This window comes from Solea solea, chromosome 20 (genome assembly GCF_958295425.1).
Source record: "Solea solea chromosome 20, fSolSol10.1, whole genome shotgun sequence".
Taxonomy (NCBI): domain Eukaryota; kingdom Metazoa; phylum Chordata; class Actinopteri; order Pleuronectiformes; family Soleidae; genus Solea; species Solea solea.
Window position 1 is genome coordinate 1,514,613 of NC_081153.1, and position 26,819 is coordinate 1,541,431.

The following is a 26,819-nucleotide window of genomic DNA, read 5'->3' on the forward strand; positions in this document are numbered from 1 at the left end:
TGCTGATCTGAAAACTATGACAGGTTTCACCAGCACAGCGCCACACACAGGCCTGACACCTGTACTACAGTGTTTATGTGGAGAAACTTAAAAATCATTTACTTTGTCACGTCATCATTCACGTACGTGTTCACTGATCATCTTCAGAGAGAAGAGGTCCACTCTACAGCGCCATCTTCTCCTGGAGGAGGAACTCTTTCTTCCAACAGTCTCAGACTAAGTGACAGCGTGACGGGAACGCCCTCTTCCTGCTGCGTTTCCTGTGACACCGAGTTACAGCAGCTGGGGCTAAAAATAGATCCAGGGGAAGAGAGGGAGGAGGAGGAGACAGGAGACAGGAGGAGACAGGAGGAGACAGGAGGAGACAAGAGGAGACAAGAGGAGGAGGAGGAAATGTTACAGTAAATATGGGTCACCAGCTCTCACTCACCCTCTCATCAGTGTGAGTGAAATGTCAAAGAAAACACAGTGTAATTATTACATCCCATAATAGTAGGTTATTCTGTCACCGTGGTCAAGGTTTTTGAGGGTGGCATCGTTTGTCCCTCAGCTCGCCACCGTCTGTCACTACAGACAATTATCCGAGGTCAGAAAAACACCCGCTTCACCACCGGTTGAGCTGCTTCTACTGTGAGGCTTCATCATCATCATCATCATCATCACTGTAGGACAGAGAGAGAGAGCAGATTACAGACCAAACCAAAACTTTTAATCACAACCCAGCACAAGTAGTGACATTTCTGAGGGTCTTTGAATGCACCTCACAGCTGCTCGTCTTGGGGTTAACACACTCACTCTCCCACACCAAAGCCCACAGAGAAAATCAGTGATTTTAACATCACACACACAGGAGTTGTTGATCCACTGCTGCCTCCATCACTAAATTCTAATGTCTGATTTTGTCAATTTGGCTTTTGAAATGATTTGCTAACATTGACCTCAGTGACACAAAGTGACCACACGAGGCAGCAGAGGACCAGCAGCTCCTGTGTCCCTGTGAGCTAAAGTCACTGATTTTCTCTATGAGGTTTGGTGTGGGAGAGTGAGTGCTTTACAAACTTCAGTTTCCTGTTGGAAAAATCTGTGTCACAGTGAGATAAAGACGTGAACGTGTTCTTAAGATATCCGAGACGTAATCTGGCATAGATTTGATTCAATTATAATACATTAAATACTACAATCTTGTATATGTATAAGTTATGTATAATGATGCACCAATTAGTAACAAGATTCTAACATTTATAGGTAAATAAACCCATGCAAATGTATTTACTTTGTATTAAAGAAGAGGAACGAAACATATTCCTTAGATATTGTTTAAAACACACATATAATTACGCATGTAAAAATGAGTAAAACAGGCTAAAACATTAATAAATATAATATAATATATCATTTCTATTTAAAGTCGAACCAAAAGGTTGGTTTTGAGTCACTGTTCAAGTAAAAACAACACAGAACAAAGAAGAAATGAAGATTAAATCTGATTTGAGGCACAAACTTTGAAACTTCATAAGAATAGAAAATACACACTCCAGATTAGAATAGAATAGAATAGAATAGAAATACTTTTAACATAGCAGCAATACAAACAAATATTATAAACATTATATTCCCTGTCTAAACTGAGATGACTCCAGCGCAGCAGAAACATTTATTTATTGAACAGAACACAGGTGTGATGCAGATGTTTGTGCACAGACTCAGTTTCAGGGTAAATCGAGCTGCTTTCGTGTCAAATGAACCTCAGACGCCAGAACGACGACAGATCAGGTCACGGCTCACGTATAGAGTTTTAATTCTAATATTTCACACATCAGAAACGTGATATTAACAAATTCTGTGAGGACAAAACAGAGAGTAACACGTTAGTGAATTCATCTCAGCAGCACATGACTGTTCACTGTGTAAAGACAAGGAAGGTGGAAAGGATTCTTTTCTAAATGAGTTGAGACACCAAAGACGAGCAGGGACACGAGGAAACCCACCAAAGTCCACTCTGTGGTCTAAACAGGAGTGACAGACCAGCAGCTCCTGTGTTCATCACCAGCTAAAATCACTGATTTTCTCTATGGGCTTTGGTGTGGGAGAGTGAGTGTTTTTACTGTTGGAAAAGTCTGTCTCACAGTGAGATAAAGACATGATCGTGTTCTTAAAGATGTCGTAGACGGAAACTGACGTAGATTTGATTATAGATGAGTGTTTTTTTCTCTCACAGAATTGATGAAACTGTAGTCAGGTCCACTATTTTAGTGGGATATTTTTTAAAAGGTTATTGTATAAGGAGTCAGAAAATCAATGTTTGCATTTGCCCAGATGTCTATGTGGCGGCCATATTGAATTTTTTAAAAATGGCCGCCGTAAAACTTTAATTTGTCAAATCTCGGCTTCTGAATAAGCTAGAATGTTGATTTTAACTGCTAAACCCACATTTCAGGGTCAGGAAATCAAATTACCACATTAACCCATAGATGCATAAGTGGGTCAAAAATGACCCGGGGTGGTTGTTTTCTTGCAATTTCATTGTAATGAAAAGTTGTTTGCATGTAATATTCCATGTTCCTCCAAAACCATGTTTTTTTGATCATCCCATTGAAATACATCCACAATATGGGTAAAACAAACTATACACCTCACAAGCTGTTGGTCAGATAACTTGGAGTTCCTTTTATTGAAGAGTTTAAAATTAGCTAACATAAAACTTGGATGTTGGATGTCGGCATGGACATTTAGACCACAGTATGATTATGTAACCTTTTTAATTAGATATACATCATCGCTTTCATACATCACAGCTTGGGAATCGTCATCGTTGTGGCACTGGCTGCTGCACTGACACATGTCAGTACAGGCTAAGTCCTTAGCTCTGCAGGAGCACTTCCCAGAAGAGCAGTCAGATTTACACTTGCATTGAACCAACTCAAGGATGGCCTTTGGGGCTGGGAGGACCTCTGTGGTCACTGGTTTGAGCATGCCATCCAAGTGTTTGAAGTATCCGTTATACAGAGGATCCAGCTGTGGATCCTGCAGAGCAATGGCTGCCTGTGCCCATACTCTTGTTTGGACATGGACTCTCAAGATGTGCTGCTTCAGAGCTCCAAGTGTTGGAGGGAGCTTGTCACTTTCTGCCCTATGCTTGCAGAAGAGATGCCATCGCAGTGGAGGGATTGTTGATCCCCTTGGGTGAGTAAGCTGCACATACAAAGGATTCCAGGGCTGTCACATCTGCTTCATCCAAAAGAATCTGCAGAGCTTTGACAATATATTCATCTGCTTTGAGGTAGACCTGCAGCCAGGTTGCCTTGCCTATGCGGGAGAACCTTCCTGTGTTGTCAGCCCCAGTGAATGCATGAAAGGCCCAGAGACTGACATCTCCATAGTCTTCATACAACCTCTGGACAGTGACATCAGCATCTGTTGTACATACTCTGGGATGTAGGCTTGTGTGATCACATTGTGCAGGTTGTCACCTTCAGTGGCTCAAGCTCCAGGTAGTGGCCAGTGTTGATACTGCTGGGGCCCTAGGTGTTATGTTGCCCCCAACTCCTATCCTTCCTCCTTAGCCACAGCCAAAAGCTGCCCTTCTCTGCCTCCTCCGCCAGCTCTTTGATGGCTTTCCTACGCCCTGCCCCTGTGCACCCCATGTCGCGGAGCAGGCGAACAGTCGAGGACCTGACAAAGCCCCTGCATCCTACTTCAACGGGGAACGTGAGCTCCACCAGCAGGAGGGTCTTGCGTGGTTCTGACCATATGATCAGGTCCAGCCGGAGCGATGTTTCTATGATCTCTCTGGGTAATTGGATCTGCCTCCCCAGGTCGACCCTAATGGTCCGACAGGCCTCTCACCAGGTGGCGAGCCTGGTGAGAGCCTGAGCCTGAGCCTGAGGATAACGCCGTCTTACAGCCTGACAGGATGTGCTGGAGGCTTGCACTGAGCCTGGCTTGGGGGGTCTTCCACAGATCGGACCATGACAAGGGCCTGTCTGTCGTGCCTTCCCATGACATCCAGCCTCCCTGCCGGCTTTGTGACACCGCTTTGATGTTAAGGTGCTCCTGCTTGGTCCTCGTCACTTCTGCAACAACCATGGCTTTCTGCTCTTCCTTGGAGGCCTTTGATCAGAAGAGGGGGGCCTCGCTTCTCCCAAGGCCTGCTCGACCTTCCTGGACTCTGCCGACTACCTCACGGCGTTTCAGCCTGTTGATCACCCTGTCCACCTCTTTCTGGGCTTTCCACTTCCTCCCTGTTCGTATCTGGACACCAGCTGCCCCCACCAGTTGGTCAGTGGATTCCCTCAGTTCCAGCACCATCCTGGCCTTCTCCTGCTTGTATCCCAGGCTGACGGAACGCAGTGGCAGCTGCCATATGTTCCTGCCGAAGAGTCCAGTGGCAGTCCTAGCCACTTCCTGCTGAACGAGTTTGCCAGCCTATCCATCTTGTCTGCCTCCGAGGAAGGGACTTCGCTCATCTTCAGAGGCCACATTACCCTTGGGTACAGTACGAACTGGTAACTCCATATTTTGTACTTGCCGGGGAGCTGGCTCTGATTGATCCTGGCCAGGCCATCTGCAAGCTGCTTCTTTGCTACTTTGCCCATCTTCTTGTCAGAGAGGTCTGCTGTATAGGTACGACCAAGGCTACGGACGGGTTGACTCGCCAGCAATGGGATCTCTTCACCACCGTGGTATGGTCGCTTCTGACTCCTTTCCTCGAGGACAGGCTGCACGATTTGGCGGGTTTAATCTTCATCCTTGCCCACCCCACAAGCTCGTCAATCCTCTTAAGCAGTCTCACTGTGCATGTCTGAAGGATGGTGGTAATGTCATCCATATAGTCTCTCACTGGGGGTAGCCTTTGACCTGATAATATAATATTGTGTGTTCCACAACAACCATCTCAGTATATCAGAAGTATGAGGAGCAAAAGTCATATATGACACACGCTATAATAATATTAGCTAGCTTAGTTAGCTGTAGTCATATACACTGCCTGGCCAAAAGGTCTAGGTTCAGCAACATTATGTGCCCAAAGAATGAGGTCAGCTGAGTACCTGAATATAATGAATGACCAGATTATTCCATCAATGCATTTTTTTCTTCCCCAATGACATGGACATATTCCAAGATGACAATGCCAGGATTTATCAGGCTCAAATTGTGAGAGAGTGGTTCAGGGAGCATGAGACATCATTTTCACACATGGATTGGCCACCACAGAGTCCAGACCTTAACCCCACTGAGAATCTTTGGGATGTGCTTGAGAAGGCTTTGCTCAGTGGCCCAACTCTCCCATCATCAATACAAGATCTTGGTGAAAAATGAATGCAACACTGGACGGAAATAAATCTTGTGACATTGTAGAAGCTTATGGAAACAATGCCACAGTGAATGAGTGTGTAAACAAAGCTAAAGGCGCTCCAACCAGTATGTGACCCCCTTTTTGTAGGTGGCGGCTTTTTATTTGGCCAGGCAGTGTATGTATACTGTAAATATGTTGTTGAAATGTATGCCTATAACATATTTTCTGAGGTAAAATTAAGATAATACTTACTGTGCATGTATTAGATGCTCTGTAAAACAATGCTCTGAAGGGATGACACTTCTGCGGAAGACAGGAACTACTTTGTGTGTGGATCACTCTCAGCACCCATTGTAGTAGGCTTGCAATGTCTTTGTAATCATTCTCACAATAAATATTAAATGTTTTAGTGAGTGATATGAAAAATCTTTTTTAAGAACAGCTGGAATATGAAATTATAACTTTTCATTACAAAGATATTACAAGAAAACCACCACACAGTGTCATTTTTTACACATTCATGCACTGAAGGGTTAATATGGTATAGTGTAACTAGCACCATTGGATTCCTTGACCCTTACAGTGTGAGTTAAGCAGTTGAAAACAACATTCCAGTTTATTCAGAAGTCGAGATATTATCATTTTAAATTTTATGGTGGCCATATAGACACCTGAGCAAATGCAAACATTGATTTTCTGACTCCTTATACAATAACCTTTCCAAAAATGTATGGTTTAGCAAATCCACAAAAAATTCCCACCAAGGTTAAAATCTGAATATAGTGTACCTGACTACTGTGTTTCTCAGCTGTTTGCTCTGCTCTGTCAGGTGTGTTTGAGGTGTTACCTTACACAGAGAAGAACCTCCGTTCATTGTGTTTCCTCTGCTGACACACAGACAGACACACACAGACACGTGTTTGCACACTTCCCCCTGATGACTGTGTGTGTTTCTGCAGTCAAGTCAGAGTGAGGCGTGTGGTCAGTGCTTTGACTGACAGGTAGCCGTGAACATCTCTGACCTGGAGGACAGACAGACAGACAGTGAGGGTTGATGCTCCACCAGCCTCTTTTCGCTTTTCTTACAACATCTTGAACTTGCCTGCAAGGACTTGTCCCAGGATCCTGAGCCGGGTCTGAGACCGGTGTCATGAGCTCTGACTCACAGTCGGATTGTTGCACAGTGGCCAGCAACTGGTGGCTAGGGTTGTAGACTTCAACTGATTTAGATTTTATTCTGTGAGTATTGTGTTGAGTGGCTAAAATCAGTTTCCTTCACTCTCCCACAGAGAAAATAAGAGATTTTAGCTCATGGGGAAACAGGAGGATTTCAAACACTGAAGTGACAAAATAAGACATGTGAACTTAGTGATGGAGGCAGCAGTGGATCAACAACTCCTGTGTGTGTGATGTTACAATCACTGATTTTCTCTATGGGCTTTGGTGTGGGAGAGTGAGTGGTTTACAAGATTCAAAATGCTCAATTTTCTCTTCAAATTCCGTCGTTATGCTCATAAAAAGTCATACATTGAACTTGTCGACCCTCTGATTCCTGTAATTTTAGTGATAATGAAAATGACTTGAGGCAGCAGCTGCAGTTGTGTTGTCGTACACTCACTGAGCGTCACTGCAGAGCAAACACAGCACTGAATGCTTTAGCAGGTATTTCCTCTCAGCAGCAGGTGACAGTGACTTTATTTATTAAGAGTCCAAAAAGACAACGTTCAGTGAATGAAGATGTTTTCTTTGTGTCGTCTGCATTCACGTTTTATTTCATTTATTCTTTTAAATATTCACCCCTGAGGTCACAGGGTTTCTACGTAGGTCTGTGTGAGCTGAAGATGGATCTGTGGTGTTCCTCAAGGCTCAGTAATAGGGACTTTAGCAGACTCTCTTTGAGTCTCTGCCCCTTTTACAGTTGTCTTTGCAGCAAAGCCATTCAATGTCTTGACACATCAGTTCTGAAGTTTGTGCGACACTATTGCGACTCAAGTCCAAGTCTCAGACTCGAGTCCACACCTCTGGTGGTTTGTAGAACAGCCAACAGGAGGCACTCCCTCTTTTTCTGAAGTGACTTTGGTCAGATTGGTCAAAGTCTCCTGAGACTGTGATCTGGTCTCGTCTTCAACAGAACCAGAATAAATGGATATTTACTTGTAATGACACAGCTCCATAGTTGTCATGTCTTCATCCACAGACTCGCTACAGTGACGACACAGAGGGATTTATTGATGTTGATTCTGTTGGAAAGCTTAAGTCTCCATTGAAGGCCGAGGTATTTTTAGACGCCGTCGATTGGCAGCGCTCGCTGAGATCAATGTGGCCGCCATGGACGCAACTGCTGGGTCACATGACACATGAGAACACAATATGTAAGAAATATCGGCGATTAGTGTGAAGCAGACTGATCAGTAAGCGGAGGCTGTTTTATTGATCTCAGCTGTTCAATCCACTTCAGCCGCTCGTTCATCAAAAAAGAGAAGTGACGAAGCAGGAGGAGGAGGAGGAGGAGGAGGAGGAGGAGTTTTAGGCGTCAAATGATGAAAAGATGAGGTGGAAAAACCCAAGATCACTAACAACAAATCTGCAGTAAAGGGATAATTCAGTTTAATCCAGGTGTGGTTTTGTGAGGAACTAACAATTACCTAGCAAACAGCTAAAAAGATTCTAATTATGAAAATAAACTTTTATGAAAACATCTTTATGATAAATGAGTCTTTAGCTCAGTGGTTAAAATCAGTGTTTCACTGTCCCTTTAAGCCCTTGTCTGCAGGAGCACCCTCATCTCGACTCGTGTTATCTGTCGCTGAAGTCAGACTCATTTCACAGCACTTGACTGTGAGTGCAGCTGCGTTTAATCTCACAATGTAAAATTATAAATTGCGTTAAGAAGAGGGGGAAGCCTCCGCTTTCATCACCACTTAAATCTAATATCCTTCAACAACAACATCATTCACCTGAGTTCAGCTCTGATGCCGAGGCTCACACTGGACTGAGATTTAAGTCTGAGAACGTTCTCAATGAATTCACTGAGTCGTTTCCTGTTTGTTTGGTTTAAAAAAAAAGAGAAATGGGACTGAGCCTTAAAGGTCCAGTGTGTAAAATAAAGGTCAAATTATCTTCATTTAAAATAGAACAATTAGATTTATTATTTTTTATGAGTGTACAATAACCTTTAATTTTCATGAGAACGACTTTTTTATATTTGTATCAGTTTGTTTGGCACATGTGCGAAGTCTGTCTACTTCCTGTTAGCGCTGGTGTAACGACGTTTGTGAAATGACAATTCAAACTAAAAAACACACAACTGTGTTTTATTTTGAAAGAATAACTTCTAAAATTCTGAGTGGTCAGATTATGACTGTTTCCTGTTTGTCCTCCACTGAATGAAGACGTCTTTCATCGTCTTCTGTGTGTGTGTGTGAGTGAGTGAGTGAGTGAGTGAGTGAGTGAGTGAGTGTCCAGGTATTACTAATGATGTGGGGACCTAAACCTGTTGACACAGTCACGTTATGGGGACTTGTCTTCCTTGTGGGGACAGAAATCCAAAAAGGTCCCCACATCGTAAATGACTACATTTTAAGGTAAAGATATGTTTTAAGGTTAGGTTGAGGTTTGGATTAGGATTAGGCCAGTAGTAAATGTGGTTAAGGTTAGAGTAAATCTCCAGGAAATAAATGTAAGTCAATGCAATGGCCCCTCAAGTCATGAATGTCCAACGTGTGTGTGTGTGTGTGTGTGTGTGTGTGTCTCTCTCGCTCCTCTTTGTTTGTGAATCTCATGACAGTCAAATAATCTCTAATCTGTGTCTCCTTTCTCTCTGCTTCTCCAGCTGTGGATGCAGTTCCAGTGAGGAAAGATGGAGATCAGGTATTTATTTATTTTTATCTTCTCTCACTTAAATCTATTTTCTCAATTCACTGAGAGCTTCACTGCAAAAATGACTGTCAAGAAAGTAAAATTAGCCTCATTTTGCGGAAATTGTTCATTTCAGATTTTTGTCTAGAATTCTTAAAAGTTATAATTAAATCTAACTCTGTCTTAATAAGATTTACTAACAACTGTGCAACAATAATCTGAGACAATTCAGTTTTTCTACATATGAATTGAGCACAAATTTACAAAAAAGGTTTGCCAATTTTAGAATTACAACTAAATACAGAGATTATTAAAGACACAAAAACAGACTACTGAAGACAAAGAGAAGATGAGACTGAGAGCTACACTGTGAAAAATTACTTTCAAGAAAGTCAAATAAACCTCAATTTGCAAAAAAATAATGAAATTTTAAGACAAAATATCAATATTTTTTAATAAGATAAACTAGACACTGTGCAAAAATAATCTCAGACAAATAAGTGGGAGGAGTTAAAGGTTCGGCCATTTTCTGAGCATAAAATCACAATTAGAAGACAAATAAAAGCATTTTTTTTGCTTTATTTTCTTGACTGAGATTAGAGAACAAAGCGTGAAATAACACATTTTACTGATTTTGGAATTTCACCTAAACCCAGGGATTATTAAATATCGTGACCAGACTAAAGAAATTATTTGTTTGTAATCCAGAGCTACACTGCAAAAAATACCATTAAAGTAAAATAAATCAATTGTTCTTTTTTTTGCCTAAAAATAAAAATAATCTTTGCAAGAAAGAAAAATCGAACTTTGTTTACTTAAGATATTACAGCTTGACTTTAAGCTTTAAATATAGCAGTAAAATGAGTAAAAACTCACTCTCATAGATTGGTGTGTGTGTGTGTGTGTAATACATTTTAAGATATAAAATATAATTAGACTCATTTTAAGTCAATATAAGTTCTTTGCAACGTTGTTACATTTTGTCCAGTTTTTGTCTCATTTTAAGGAAAATTAGAGTTTGAAAAATAGTTTCAAGTTTTTTAGTTTAAAAAAAAGTCACATTTAAATCAATTCAAGAAGATTTGTTTCATTTCTCGTGGATTTGAATCTTTCATGTTTTCCTGGCTGAAATCACAGCACAGACTGAGTGAGGTGTTAATGAAGCGTCTGTGAGCGTCAGTTCTGTCTCCGTCTGTCTCCCAGTGAGACACGGGACAGGACAAAGAGACACACACTTACGCTGAGATCTGGGACGTGTTTGTATTTCACGCAGAAACAACATGAGATTAAAGCTGACATGCAGATCTTTACCGTCACTGCAGAACAGAGACGTCCATCGAGTCCTCACTGAATTACTCTGCACTCAAACGCTGTGTCTCTGCCTTAAAGGGATCGTTCAGGTTCTTTGACGTCGCACAAGGAAAAACAGATTTTAGCCACGGAACAAAAGACTCATATACGTCATATAATCCACGTCAGATGAAGTCTACGATGTCTTAAGAACACGTCCACGTCTTTATCTCACTGTTAGACAGACTTTTCCAACAGGAAACTGAAGTTTGTAAACCACTCACTCTCCCACACCAAAGCCCATAGAGAAAATCAGTGATTTTAGCTGCGGGGACACAGGAGCTGCTGGTCTACTCCTGCCTCGTGTGGTCACTTTGTGTCACTGAGGTCAATCTGAATGAAGGATTTCTGTAGAACTTTCCAGCCGGTGAAACTATTACTCTATATATTATCATATGTGATAGATGTTATGATTAAGATGACCTCCAGTCTGTGTGTATGGAGCATGTGCAGATAGTAATCAAAGCACAGTTGTTATCAAAGCACTTTTTGTTATATGTTAACCTTCATTTTCATCTCTGTCTGCTAACCATCAGAACCTGTACGTTTACCAGTGTGTGAAATAAATCTTCATAAAGACACTCGAGTTGTTCCCGCTGTACTTGTTGTGGTCGCCCTTTCCAGAGGAGTTTATTGAGCTGATGAGAGCAGTTTAATAAAAGACTGAACAGTTGTAAACTGCTGTCAGAGCCGTACCAGCAGCAGCGTCGAGCGGAGAACCTCCAAAGAACGGAGGAGCCGAAGCCAAGAGCTAACGGGACCGTTAAAGGACTGCGAAAGTACCAAACTTTTTGATTGGATCAAATCTTTGAACAAATCCTTTTCTGAAGTGAGTCAGGAATTCTAGGAGAAGAAAATGGCAAACGACAAGCCAAATCTAGAAAGCCTACAACCTTATATTTACCACCTTAACATTGCGGCTGGCCATCTAAGTGAAGAAGAATTAATGGAGGAGTTGGCAGGATTGAGGGGCGATTATGATATTTTCGTGGATGTCTGAAGTGGACTTATCGCAGCACTGGAGCAGGTGGACCCAACGGACGACAACTGTGAGCTGAGTGACGCCCTGGCAAGGAGAGACGCCATCCTGAAACGGTACCATGAGACTATAGAAATGCTGTGGTACAAGAACGCAGCGCCGGACATAGACGCTCTCCTCAGACAGTTCAAGAAGACTTTCGATCGGGTTAAGGCACTCGGTAGAGAGAATGTAGTGCCGTGGAAGCAGCAAGACGTTGAAAATAGTACACTGGAGGAAGAACTCCAGGAACACAGAGACGTTGTGTATGCTTGGAGAGGCTATCAGCCGCACGGTAAAAACATGAATGCAGGCCCGAGAACTACGCTCTCCTGAGAAACCATTTCCAGAGGCTCTTGCTGTTCCTGCAAGGCCAGAAGTTAATCCTCACAAGAAAGGTGCTTTTGAAGTCCAGCAAATCCAGCAAGCCAAACCCGACTTACACTTCTGAGAGACCCAGCTACCGCGAAAAACCGGCCGTTCACTAAGACTACAGCAAGTGAAGTCAAGGGGGATTCCCAGCAACCCCCATGTGCTGTGTGCGGCGATGAAGAACATGGAGGACGACTATTTTGCTGTGAAACTTTCAGGACGGCCTCCCTGTCAGAGAGGAAAGCTCAAGTGGAAAAGGCAAAGGCATGCAAGAAGTGCCTGGATGTTCACAGAGTGGAAAGCCCCTACACTCCGAAGTTCCTCTGCTGCAAGGAAGGATGTAAGAAAGGCGGCACTCCGGCGGACCACCACTATTTCCTCTGCCCTAAGGCACCAACAAAGGCGGAGAGAAAAGCGGTGGAAAGGAAGGGATGTTGTGGTCCCACAGAGGAACAGGAGGCTTTGCTCACCCGGTTAGGACTGAAAACCCACCAACTGGAAGATGTCCACAAAGCCTATAAAAACCATGCAGCATCGAGAGAACAGGGCGGCTTAAGAGAGTATCCAGTCCTCATGATGCTTGTGTCTGTCACGACAAAGAGAGGAGACAGCCTCGGGGCCTTTGTCGACTTCAGCTCCGACACTTATTACATCACCCACCAAGCTGCGGAGACACTCGGACTGACCGGTGAACCGGTGTCACTTGCTGTGTGTGGGGTCGGCACGTTCAAAGTGAAAACTGAAACAAAAAGGTACTTTGTGACAATAAAGGTGTGGCACTTACGAGGAACCCTGAGGCTCCACCAGATGATCTGCTACGGGTTGGAAACCATCGCCAAAGTGAAGTGAGTGGTAACATCAGAGTGTCTGGAGCAGTTTTTCCCAGAAGTTAAGCCGGGAGAACTGGCCCGCCCACAGAAGATCCATCTACTGATCAGTGCTCGAGAAGGCCTTCTAACTCCACAAAGACTGCAAAGAGCTGGTGCCCTGGTGCTGTGGGACGGTCTGCTAGGCAAGATCGTGAGTGGTACGCATCCTAGCCTTCCTCTTTGAAGAAGTAAAAAGTGACCACACAGTGTATATCTTTATCCTCACTGCAGAACAGAGACGACACAACAAACACTTCAGTGTCTGTCCATCATGTCCTCACTGAATTACTCTGCACTCAAACGCAGCTATAAATCCACCACTGTGTCTCCGCCTTAAAGGACCATAGTTCAGGTTCTTTGACGTCGCACAAGGAGAAACAGGAAACAAAAGACTCACCTCATATAATCCACGTCAGATGAAGTCTATGAAATCTTCAGAACATGTTCACGTCACAGTTAGACAGACTTTTCAGGAAACTGAAGTCTGTAGACCACTCACTCTCACACACCAAACCCCACAGAGAAAATCAGTGATTTAAGCTCGTGGGGACACAGGAGCTGCTGGTCCTCTGCTGCCTCGTGTGGTCACTGTGTGTCACTGATGTCAATCTGAATGAAGATTTTTAAAAGCTGAATTTTACAAAATCAGACATTAGAACTTAGTGATGGAGGCAGCAGTGGATCAACAACTCCTGAGTGTGTGTGTGTGATGTTAAAATCACTGATTTTCTCTATGAGGTTTGGTGTGGGAGAGTGAGTGTTTTACAAACTCTCCAGTTTCCTGTTGGAAAAGTCTGTGTAACAGTGAGATAAAGACGTGAACGTGTTCTTAAAGACATCATAGACTTAAACTCATATAGATATGATATATATAGCTTTTATCAGGTTTCAGTGAGAGTTGTAGCTCATGTTAAAGCAGGAGAACAGAATTAACAACAAACACATTTCTGAACGTCTTCTGTGTTTGTCTGCACTGATGAGTCTGAAGGTGTGTGTGTGTGTGTGTGTGTGTGTGTTGATAGTCTCTTACCAAGGCCACAGAGCTGCTCCCCCTCGGGCTCAGACTATTACTGAACCATGTATCACTTCTCAGCTGTGGACCCTGGGGAGACAGACAGACTGAGACTGAGACTGAGACTGAGACAGAGACAGAGACAGAGAGAGAGACAGACAGACAGAGAGACAGACACGGCCGGTTGATAAGGTTCATTGGTCACATGGTTGGTAGATGGTTTGGTTAGTAAAACTGTCATATTGTATAACTTCCTTCTTCTTTATCTAATAAATCCTTAACTTATTTCCAACTCTTTGACTGTTTTTTTATGATCACGTTGTTTAACTTTACATCTCAGACAAACACAGTGAGCGTAGTTAACGTGGTGGTGGAGTCAGACAGACGTCCACGCTGCAGGAGCCATGTCAGCTCCTCTGAGGATTCACGTCACAAACACACTTTTTCTTTCTTTATTGTGAAAGATGAAACCACACAATTTGTGCTCAACAATATTCACCTTCATGTTTCCCACAAACACAAAAGTGAACCACTTTTACAGATTAGTAACACGAGAGAAGAGCTGGGAAATTTAAAGTCATCGCTTTTTCTTATAGTGACTTATTATTGGGCCCCTGAACATCGTTGAAACGGCCCTGCTGTTTTTAACATGTTAGTTTAACAGGGACAAAATAACACAGATCAAAGTGGGATTGTAAGACACACACATGCTGCACTGCATGCTGGGAAATCACACACCCCGGTGATGCTGCATGAACATGAGAAGTAAATGGACGCAGTTGTTATTATTATTATCATGATTATTATTCTTGTGTAAACGTCGATTTCATTATCAGATCAGAGTTTAAATCAAATCCACCTGTGACGTCGTGTGTGTGTGTGTGTGTGTGTGTGCTCTGAACTTCTTTATGGAGTGGAGTTGAATATAAAATATGAGCATGCACGCACACACACACACACACACACACACACACACACGCACACAGATGATAAAAGCAGTGATGACGTTCATCTTTTTGTCCTCGTTGACCATGGACTCCTTCTGAATCCAAATCCTGGAAAAGTCTGACGCTAGCTTTGTGTTAATAACACACACACACACGCACACACACACACACACACACACACACACACACACACACACACACAGTCCAAGGACACAGATGGCTCCACTATTACCAGTCACATCGTGCACATTTGACCACGATAAATCATGGCTGGAAACACACACACATGCACACGTTCACACACACATATAAAGGCAGACACACACATAAGAAGACACAAGCACACACACACATAAAGAAAGACACACGCACACACACACACATAAAGGCAGACACACACACACATACACAAAGGCAGACACACACATAAAGGCAGCAACACACACACACATAAAGGAAGACACGCACACACACACATAAAGGCAGACACACACACATACACAAAGGCAGACACACACACATACGTAAAGGCAGACACACACATACACAAAGGCAGACACACACATAAAGGCAGCGACACACACACATAAAGGTGTGACTAAAAGAAGTGATCAATAAAGGTAAATCAATAATAATGAAAGGTTCAGGAACACAGACAAACTCTTTAACAACAGTGAGTACAGGGGTCGTCGAGTACAGGGGTCGTCAGAGGTCACAATGACTCAGCGTTTCTTTGACTGTGAACACATGAACGTTTCACTTTAGAAACATTAAATAATAAATCACTGCTGCTGACTGATTTCCTCTCATAGGTCGTTAAATATTTCACTGAGGACGATACAGAGACGACTTTAATCTGACTTTAACTCATTTACATGTTTGTAAATACGAGTTATGAAGGTTAAAAAGTGTGTTTGAAGATTCTTTACAGATCAACGTGAAGTTATTTTATCTGCCAATCTCAGAAAATCTCAGTTTTATTATCTGGTCTTTCTTTGTGATATCGTATCAGCAGATACTGGAGTTTGTGATGTCGGTATCAGCAGATACTGGAGTTTGTGAAGTCGGTATCAGCAGATACTGGAGTTTGTGATGTCGGTATCAGCAGATACTGGAGTTTGTGATGTCGGTATCAGCAGATACTGGAGTTTGTGATGTCGGTATCAGCAGATACTGGAGTTTGTGATGTCGGTATCAGCAGATACTGGAGTTTGTGATATCGGTATAAGCAGATACAGGAGTTTTTGATGTCGGTATCAGCAGATACTGGAGTTTGTGATGTCGGTATCAGCAGATACTGGAGTTTGTGATATCGTTATCAGCAGAAACTGGAGTTTGGGATATCGGTATAAGCAGATACAGGAGTTTTTGATGTCGGTATCAGCAGATACTGGAGTTTGTGATATCGGTATCAGCAGATACTGGAGTTTGTGATGTCGGTATCAGCAGATACTGGAGTTTGTGATGTCGGTATCAGCAGATGCTGGAGTTTGTGATGTCGGTATCAGCAGATACTGGAGTTTCTGATGTCGGTATCAGCAGATGCTGGAGTTTGTGATGTCGGTATCAGCAGATACTGGAGTTTGTGATGTCGGTATCAGCAGATACTGGAGTTTGTGACGTCGGTATCAGCAGATACTGGAGTTTGTGATGTCGGTATCAGCAGATACTGGAGTTTGTGACGTCGGTATCAGCAGATACTGGAGTTTGTGATGTCGGTATCAGCAGATACTGGAGTTTGTGATGTCGGTATCAGCAGATACTGGAGTTTGTGATATCGTTATCAGCAGATACTGGAGTTTGTGATATCGTTATCAGCAGATACTGGAGTTTGTGATATCGTTATCAGCAGATACTGGAGTTTGTGATATCGTATCAGCAGATACTGGAGTTTGTGATGTCGGTATCAGCAGATACTGGAGTTTGTGATGTCGGTATCAGCAGATACTGGAGTTTGTGATATCGTTATCAGCAGATACTGGAGTTTGGGATATCGGTATAAGCAGATACAGGAGTTTTTGATGTCGGTATCAGCAGATACTGGAGTTTGTGATATCGGTATCAGCAGATACTGGAGTTTGTGATGTCGGTATCAGCAGATACTGGAGTTTGTGATGTCGGTATCAGCAGATGCTGGAGTTTGTGATGTCGGTATCAGCAGATGCTGGAGTTTGTGATGTCGGTATCAGCAGATACTGGAGTTTGTGATATCGGTATCAGCAGATACTGGAGTTTGTGACGTCGGTATCAGCAGATACTGGAGTTTGTGACGTCGGTATCAGCAGATACTGGAGTTTGTGATGTCGGTATCAGCAGATACTGGAGTTTGTGATATCGGTATCAGCAGATACTGAAGTTTGTGATGTCGGTATCAGCAGATACTGGAGTTTGTGATATCGTTATCAGCAGATACTGGAGTTTGTGATATCGTTATCAGCAGATACTGGAGTTTGTGATATCGTTATCAGCAGATACTGGAGTTTGTGATATCGTATCAGCAGATACTGGAGTTTGTGATGTCGGTATCAGCAGATACTGGAGTTTGTGATATCGTTATCAGCAGATACTGGAGTTTGGGATATCGGTATAAGCAGATACAGGAGTTTTTGATGTCGGTATCAGCAGATACTGGAGTTTGTGATATCGGTATCAGCAGATACTGGAGTTTGTGATGTCGGTATCAGCAGATACTGGAGTTTGTGATGTCGGTATCAGCAGATGCTGGAGTTTGTGATGTCAGCAGATACTGGAGTTTGTGATGTCGGTATCAGCAGATGCTGGAGTTTGTGATGTCGGTATCAGCAGATACTGGAGTTTGTGATGTCGGTATCAGCAGATACTGGAGTTTGTGATATCGGTATCAGCAGATACTGAAGTTTGTGATGTCGGTATCAGCAGATACTGGAGTTTGTGATATCGTTATCAGCAGATACTGGAGTTTGTGATATCGGTATCAGCAGATACTGAAGTTTGTGATGTCGGTATCAGCAGATACTGGAGTTTGTGATATCGTTATCAGCAGATACTGGAGTTTGTGATATCGGTATAAGCAGATACTGGAGTTTGTGATATCGTTATCAGTATAAGCAGATACTGGAGTTTGTGATATCGGTATAAGCAGATACTGGAGTTTGTGATGTCGGTATCAGCAGATACTGGAGTTTGTGATATCGTTATCAGCAGATACTGGAGTTTGTGAAATCGGTATAAGCAGATCCTGGAGTTTGTGATATCGGTATAAGCAGATAATGGAGTTTGTGATATCGGTATCAGCAGATACTGGAGTTTGTGATATCGGTATAAGCAGATACTGGAGTTTGTGATATCGGTATAAGCAGATACTGAAGTTTGTGATATCGGTATCAGTATAAGCAGATACTGGAGTTTGTGATATCGGTATAAGCAGATACTGGAGTTTGTGATATCGTTATCAGCAGATACTGGAGTTTGTGAAATCGGTATAAGCAGATACTGGAGTTTGTGATATCGGTATAAGCAGATAATGGAGTTTGTGATATCGGTATCAGCAGATACTGGAGTTTGTAATATCGGTATAAGCAGATACTGGAGTTTGTGATATCGGTATAAGCAGATACTGAAGTTTGTGATATCGGTATCAGCAGATACTGAAGTTTGTGATATCGGTATCAGCAGATACTGGAGTTTGTGATATCGTTATCAGCAGATACTGGAGTTTGTGATATCGGTATCAGCAGATACTGGAGTTTGTGATATCGGTATAAGCAGATACTGGAGTTTGTGATATCGGTATAAGCAGATTCTGGAGTTTGTGATATCGGTATCAGCAGATACTGGAGTTTGTGATATCGGTATAAGCAGATACTGGAGTTTGTGATATCGGTATAAGCAGATACTGGAGTTTGTGCTGTCGGTATAAGCAGATACTGGAGTTTGTGATGTTGGTAGCAGCTACTACTGAAGTTTGTGATGTCGGTATCAGCAGATACTGGAGTTTGTGATATCGGTATCAGCAGATACTGGAGTTTGTGATGTCGGTATCAGCAGATACTGGAGTTTGTGATATCGTTATCAGTATAAGCAGATACTGGAGTTTGTGATATCGGTATCAGCAGATACTGGAGTTTGTGATGTCGGTATCAGCAGATACTGGAGTTTGTGATATCGTTATCAGTATAAGCAGATACTGGAGTTTGTGATATCGGTATAAGCAGATACTGGAGTTTGTGATATCGGTATCAGCAGATACTGGAGTTTGTGATATCGTTATCAGCAGATACTGGAGTTTGTGATATCGGTAGAAGCAGATACTGGAGTTTGTGATATCGGTATCAGCAGATACTGGAGTTTGTGATATCGGTATAAGCAGATACTGGAGTTTGTGATATCGGTATCAGCAGATACTGGAGTTTGTGATATCGGTATCAGCAGATACTGGAGTTTGTGATATCGTTATCAGTATAAGCAGATACTGGAGTTTGTGATATCGGTATCAGCAGATGCTGGAGTTTGTGATGTCGGTATCAGCAGATACTGGAGTTTGTGATATCGGTATCAGCAGATACAGGAGTTTTTGATGTCGGTATAAGCAGATACTAAAGTTTGTGATGTTGGTATCAGCAGATACTGGAGTTTGTGATGTCGGTATCAGCAGATACTGGAGTTTGTGATATCGGTATCAGCAGATACTGAAGTTTGTGATGTCGGTATCAGCAGATACTGGAGTTTGTGATATCTGTATCAGCAGATACTGAAGTTTGTGATATCTGTATCAGCAGATACTGGAGTTTGTGATATCGTTATCAGTATAAGCAGATACTGGAGTTTGTGATATCGGTATCAGCAGATGCTGGAGTTTGTGATGTCGGTATCAGCAGATACTGGAGTTTGTGATATCGGTATCAGCAGATACAGGAGTTTTTGATGTCGGTATAAGCAGATACTGAAGTTTGTGATGTTGGTATCAGCAGATACTGGAGTTTGTGATGTCGGTATCAGCAGATTAGAGTTTGTGATATCGGTATCAGCAGATACTGGAGTTTGTGATGTCGGTATCAGCAGATACTGGAGTTTGTGATATCGTTATCAGTATAAGCAGATACTGGACTTTGTGATATCGGTATAAGCAGATACTGGAGTTTGTGATATCGGTATCAGCAGATACTGGAGTTTGTGATATCGTTATCAGCAGATACTGGAGTTTGTGATATCGGTAGAAGCAGATACTGGAGTTTGTGATATCGGTATCAGCAGATACTGGAGTTTGTGATATCGGTATAAGCAGATACTGGAGTTTGTGATATCGGTATAAGCAGATACTGGAGTTTGTGATATCGTTATCAGTATAAGCAGATACTGGAGTTTGTGATATCGTTATCAGTATAAGCAGATACTGGAGTTTGTGATATCGGTATCAGCAGATGCTGGAGTTTGTGATGTCGGTATCAGCAGATACTGGAGTTTGTGATATCGGTATAAGCAGATACTGGAGTTTGTGATATCGGTATCAGCAGATACTGGAGTTAGTGATATTTGTATCAGCAGATACTGGAGTTTGTGGTATCGGTATCAGCAGATACTGGAGTTAGTGATATTTGTATCAGCAGATACTGGAGTTTGTGGTATCGGTATCAGTATAAGCAGATACTGGAGTTTGTGATATCGGTATAAGCAGATACTGGAGTTTGTGATATCGGTATCAGCAGATACTGGAGTTTGTGATATCGTTATCAGCAGATACTGGAGTTTGTGATATCGGTAGAAGCAGATACTGGAGTTTGTGATATCGTTATCAGTATCAGCAGATACTGGAGTTTGTGATATCGGTATCAGCAGATGCTGGAGTTTGTGATGTCGGTATCAGCAGATACTGGAGTTTGTGATATCGGTATAAGCAGATACTGGAGTTTGTGATATCGGTATAAGCAGATACTGGAGTTTGTGATATCGGTATCAGCAGATACTGGAGTTTGTGATATCGGTATAAGCAGATACTGGAGTTTGTGATATCGGTATCAGCAGATACTGGAGTTTGTGATATCGGTATCAGCAGATACTGGAGTTTGTGATATCGTTATCAGTATAAGCAGATACTGGAGTTTGTGATATCGGTATCAGCAGATGCTGGAGTTTGTGATGTCGGTATCAGCAGATACTGGAGTTTGTGATATCGGTATCAGCAGATACAGGAGTTTTTGATGTCGGTATAAGCAGATACTAAAGTTTGTGATGTTGGTATCAGCAGATACTGGAGTTTGTGATGTCGGTATCAGCAGATACTGGAGTTTGTGATATCGGTATCAGCAGATACTGAAGTTTGTGATGTCGGTATCAGCAGATACTGGAGTTTGTGATATCTGTATCAGCAGATACTGAAGTTTGTGATATCTGTATCAGCAGATACTGGAGTTTGTGATATCGTTATCAGTATAAGCAGATACTGGAGTTTGTGATATCGGTATCAGCAGATGCTGGAGTTTGTGATGTCGGTATCAGCAGATACTGGAGTTTGTGATATCGGTATCAGCAGATACAGGAGTTTTTGATGTCGGTATAAGCAGATACTGAAGTTTGTGATGTTGGTATCAGCAGATACTGGAGTTTGTGATGTCGGTATCAGCAGATTAGAGTTTGTGATATCGGTATCAGCAGATACTGGAGTTTGTGATGTCGGTATCAGCAGATACTGGAGTTTGTGATATCGTTATCAGTATAAGCAGATACTGGACTTTGTGATATCGGTATAAGCAGATACTGGAGTTTGTGATATCGGTATCAGCAGATACTGGAGTTTGTGATATCGTTATCAGCAGATACTGGAGTTTGTGATATCGGTAGAAGCAGATACTGGAGTTTGTGATATCGGTATCAGCAGATACTGGAGTTTGTGATATCGGTATAAGCAGATACTGGAGTTTGTGATATCGGTATAAGCAGATACTGGAGTTTGTGCTGTCGGTATAAGCAGATACTGGAGTTTGTGATATCGTTATCAGTATAAGCAGATACTGGAGTTTGTGATATCGTTATCAGTATAAGCAGATACTGGAGTTTGTGATATCGGTATCAGCAGATGCTGGAGTTTGTGATGTCGGTATCAGCAGATACTGGAGTTTGTGATATCGGTATAAGCAGATACTGGAGTTTGTGATATCGGTATCAGCAGATACTGGAGTTAGTGATATTTGTATCAGCAGATACTGGAGTTTGTGGTATCGGTATCAGCAGATACTGGAGTTAGTGATATTTGTATCAGCAGATACTGGAGTTTGTGGTATCGGTATCAGTATAAGCAGATACTGGAGTTTGTGATATCGGTATAAGCAGATACTGGAGTTTGTGATATCGGTATCAGCAGATACTGGAGTTTGTGATATCGTTATCAGCAGATACTGGAGTTTGTGATATCGGTAGAAGCAGATACTGGAGTTTGTGATATCGTTATCAGTATCAGCAGATACTGGAGTTTGTGATATCGGTATCAGCAGATGCTGGAGTTTGTGATGTCGGTATCAGCAGATACTGGAGTTTGTGATATCGGTATAAGCAGATACTGGAGTTTGTGATATCGGTATCAGCAGATACTGGAGTTTGTGATATCGGTATAAGCAGATACTGGAGTTTGTGATATCGGTATCAGCAGATACTGTAGTTTGTGATGTCGGTATAAGCAGATACTGAAGTTTGTGATGTCGGTATAAGCAGATACTGAAGTTTGTGATGTCGGTATCAGCAGATACTGGAGTTTGTGATATTGGTATCAGCAGATACTGGAGTTAGTAACATTGTTATCGGTCATGTAGCGTGTTCTGTTGAACATGAATGAGAAAAGCTTCTCTCGTGTCTAAAAGCAGCTGCTGATGAAATCATGAATAAACAAAGCTTTTTGTTATTAACACATTTCCATTTCTATGAATATTTGTTTTGTTTGTTGGGGACGACCTCGCGTCCACAGCTCAAGTCAATCTCAGCACTGATAATAAAGGAATAATAATAATAATAATAATAATGATAATGTTGATTTACTGTTTCCTGGAACATCTTCAGCTGCTCTGACAGACTCACATTTAAACTGCAGGTCGTTTCTCTTTGTCTCGACTGTAAGTGTTTGTTGTTTTTTTTATGTTCCAAATCTCTCCCTCTGTTAAATCTCCTCTTTCTTTTCTCTCCTGTCCTCCTCTCTTCCTCCTCCTCCTCGTCCCCCAGCATGGCCGTGCAGAGTTTTCCTGGGAAGGGATCAATGTAAGTGTCCTCGTTTAAGTCTCGTCCTCCTCCATCCCTCGTTGTCGACCTGAGCTTTGAGAGCAGACGTTAAACTTCCTGCTGTTTCTCTTCTTCCCTCAAACTTCTGTCTCCTTCCATCCGTCTCTCCTCTGCTAATCTGAGCTGCAGCAGAGTCTTTGTACGAGTCGTCGTTTTTTCAAACACAACTCAGCAGTTTGTGCAGCTTCAGAGCTTCACGGTGGTTCAGTGAACGTTTGGATCGTACGACATTTTATAAACGGGGTCTTTTTTGTTACGTGGATGAAATCTGTTCAATCTCACTCCTTTAATACTTTTAAATGAAATAAGTCTGTCTTTAAGCAACACTTTAACACTTTAAGACAGAACCTGTCTGTCCTGAGGACACAGACGCTCAGTCCTCACCTCCACAGCCTCTGGACTGGACTCACGTCTGAAGGACAGGGGGCGCAATTTTGAGGACAAGGATGTTCACATTCTGTGAGCTGAGAGCATCACAGTGGACTCCTGTGTCTCCGGTCTCTGAGGAGTGAATGATCTACATCGTTGTAGACTGATATCAGGTGTTTAAAGGTTAAACAGGTTTTTCCACTACATGGTCCCAGCTCAACTCACCTCAGCACGGTGACGTGGGTGAATGAGTGAGTGGGTGAATATGTGAGTGAGTGATTCATGCAGGAAGTAGCAGCCATGCTGTGATGACTCCGCCCACACTGAGGAGGAGCTATGAAGTCATGGGAAACCGTAGCAAAGACGTAGTAGAAAAGCAGCATCAGTCAGAACTGAAGGTGAAACGTGGTCCAGTGGCTCACAGTCAAGTGTCAGTGAACAAAAACACTTCATGAATTAATAAGTTTGAACATATTTTACTGCTGTGCAGAAAAAACAGTTAAAATAACCTTTCAATCCCAGGTTCAGCCTCTTTCCTCCTCACAGTTCCTGCTCTTTCATCTCCATCTTTGTGTCCTGTTCTTTCTCTCGTCCCTCGCCTGCGGCTCCAGTTGTCCATGGAGGACACCACTTCCATTCTGCCTCGTCTCAAGAGGAAGACAAACAACAGCTATGGGATCGGTGCTCTGGCTAAGTCGTCTCTGACAGGTGTGTCAGGTGTGTGTCTGTGCTGGTGGATGGTAAAAAGCCCCCATGTTGTCTCCACACGCTCCTCAAACACTCCCGGACAAAGTCATCGTCGTTGCTGTTGTTGTTTGGAAAATCCTTCCTGGTTTATTTGTGTGTGTGTCGTTCAGGTGGTGACCATGTGACCTCTAATATCTCTAATCACATGACGACAAATGAGGCTTCAGTGTTACTCAGCTCATTAGTGTAATTAGAGTGGACATTTAAATCTAATTAGAGGTTTTTAGCTTCAGCATATTAATGTGACAGGTGCTGACTGAGCTGTGAGCGCCCCCTGCTGCTGAGAACCTGAGACACAGACTCACTCTCACTGTGACACAGACTTTACAACAGGAAACTGAAGTTTGTAAACCACACACTCTAACACACACACACACACACACATGCAGACACACGCAGACACACACGCGCAGACACACACGCGCAGACACACACACGCAGACACGCACACACACACACACACACACACACATGCAGACACACGCAGACACACACGCGCAGACACACACGCAGACACGCACACACACACACAGACACATACACACACACACACGCACACACATGCAGACACACGCAGACACACGCGCAGACACACACACGCAGACACACACACACACACACGCGCACACACACACACACACACACAGACACGCACACACACACCAAACCCAATAAAGAAAATCAGTGATTTTAACGTAAATTCCGTTTTTCAAATTCTTTGCTAACATTTACGTCAGCGACACAAAGTGACCACACGAGGCAGCAGTGGACCAGAGCTAAAATCACTGATTTTCTCTATGGGCTTTGGTGTGGGAGAGTGAGTGGTTTACAGACTGTACACAAGGAAAAGATGTCATAGACTTAAACTAACGTAGATATTATCATCTCAATCTTTCATTAAGTGGCAAACATCTGTTTATCTTTCATTTGCTCGACTAATTAAATTAGTTAAAATAAAAAGTTTTGCTGCTCTGTTTTCAGGTCAAAGAATCACCTGACACACACTGTGAGGAAATAAAAACAGGAAGTATCTTTCAAACTTCTGCGTCAACAAACGACTTCAATCTGTGGGAGGAGGAGCTTGGAGCCAACATGGCCGCCCCTGTGGGTGCCCCTCCCTATATCACCCCCCCTTTCCATTGATATCAACAGTAAAAATCAATGACGGACACATTTCTCTGAGTCATTGACGGAAAACAAATGCAGATTTTTAATTTGAAATATTTAAAGTAAGCGAACGTCTTACTTTAACCACTTGAACCACTTCCTGCAGCATCTCCACAGGCGTGTTGGGACGTGTGTCGTCGTTTCTGTCACGTACAGTGATCTATTTGTCGTAAAGCGCGTGTTTCATTGTGCTTTTAATTCTGTGTATTTGTGTTGTTTTGGGACGTTTAGTTGTGTTTTGTATGATTATTTTAAAGGTGGTAATTCTGCTCATGTGTGGTGTCTTTTCTTTTGAAAACTCTCCCTCATCTTCATCGTCCTCAGTCATTGTATAAATCATCTCTGATTAGACTCAGATGTGTTTGGTTTTTCGATTGCAATCGTCTTTGTTTTTATTTTTTATCTCCGTCTGTATCTTGGACCAATCTCCAAACTGTCTCTTTTTATTTGAGCCTGTTAGACTTCAATCTCATTTCTTTTCTTCTAAATCTTGTATTTGCATCTTAATTTGACAGCCGAGCCTCGCTGAGGCATAAAGAACCAAACATGGGGTCAGCTCAGGTCCTCATACAAGCTTGGTGCGGCCCTGTTGGACACAGATGTTGCTGCTGCTAATTTGCTAATTTCCTCGACGTCGTGAGGAACTCTGAGGTTTTGATTGAGTTCTAAAGTCTAATAAATCTAATCTGTTCAGTTTATTAGCACATGACCAATGGACTTTATTATGACATTAGCAGGGATTATCAGAGTCTAATTCTGTTTCACGTCCTGTCACTTGACCTTTGACCAGACATTTTATCAACTCTTTTACCTGATTAAAGTCAGAGACACTCACAGCTCTTCAGCTTCTTAAACATGAATATTTTCTGGTTTCTTTGCTCCAGAAAACAAAGAAATCATTAAAACTTGAATCATTTTGTGTTTGTGGACAAACACAGATTTGTGGTTTTTGTGGAGCAAACAAAAATACTTTATCTCACTGTTAAACAGACGTTTCCATGTCTGTAAACCACTCACTCTCCCACACCAAAGTCCAGAGAGAAAATCAGTGATTTTCACACACACCCACACACACAGGAGTTGTTGATCCATTTTGTGAGTTCGTCTTTGAAATCCTTCGTTAGGATTCACGTCAGTGACACAAAGTGACCACACGAGGCAGCAGTGGATCAAAACTCCTGTGTGTGTGATGTTAACATCACTGGAATTCTCTCTGGGCTTTGGTGTGGGAGAGTGAGTGTTTTCCAAACGTCAGTTTCCTGTTGGAAAAGTCTGTCTCACAGTGAGATAAAGACGTGAACGTGTTCGTAAAGACTGACATGAATTAGCCGTTAGCTGCAGCTCTTCTCATCAGACGCAGTCGTGGTTACATGAATGTTCAGTGTGACGTCACCTGAGCGGCCATTTTGGAGATTTCTAGCCATTTAAAGACAAAATGGGTTCAACGAGTGGAGTCGGCCCCTGATGGCCATTCAGGAGAATTACAGGATTCAGACTCCATCAGTCATGTTTTTAATCTGTGGTTCAGACTCATTCTAACCAATCACACAACTCTTTGATCAGTGAATCAATC

General features: G+C 42.4%; 1 protein-coding gene across 5 annotated transcripts in view; it reads left to right on the top strand.

The window, feature by feature from the left end:
- LOC131447117 (uncharacterized) overlaps positions 1-26,819 on the top strand; it is a 37,652-nt gene that overhangs the window by 2,227 nt on the left and 8,606 nt on the right. The window contains exons 2-4 of one of the 5 annotated variants that reach the window (XM_058618594.1): positions 9,129-9,166; positions 22,907-22,942; positions 23,944-24,049. In XM_058618594.1, coding sequence (XP_058474577.1) covers positions 9,129-9,166; positions 22,907-22,942; positions 23,944-24,049 — 180 coding nt within the window. The remainder of the gene's footprint in view (positions 1-9,128; positions 9,167-22,906; positions 22,943-23,943; positions 24,050-26,819) is intronic. The other 4 variants (XM_058618595.1, XM_058618596.1, XM_058618597.1 and 1 more) reach the window with 4 other exon arrangements.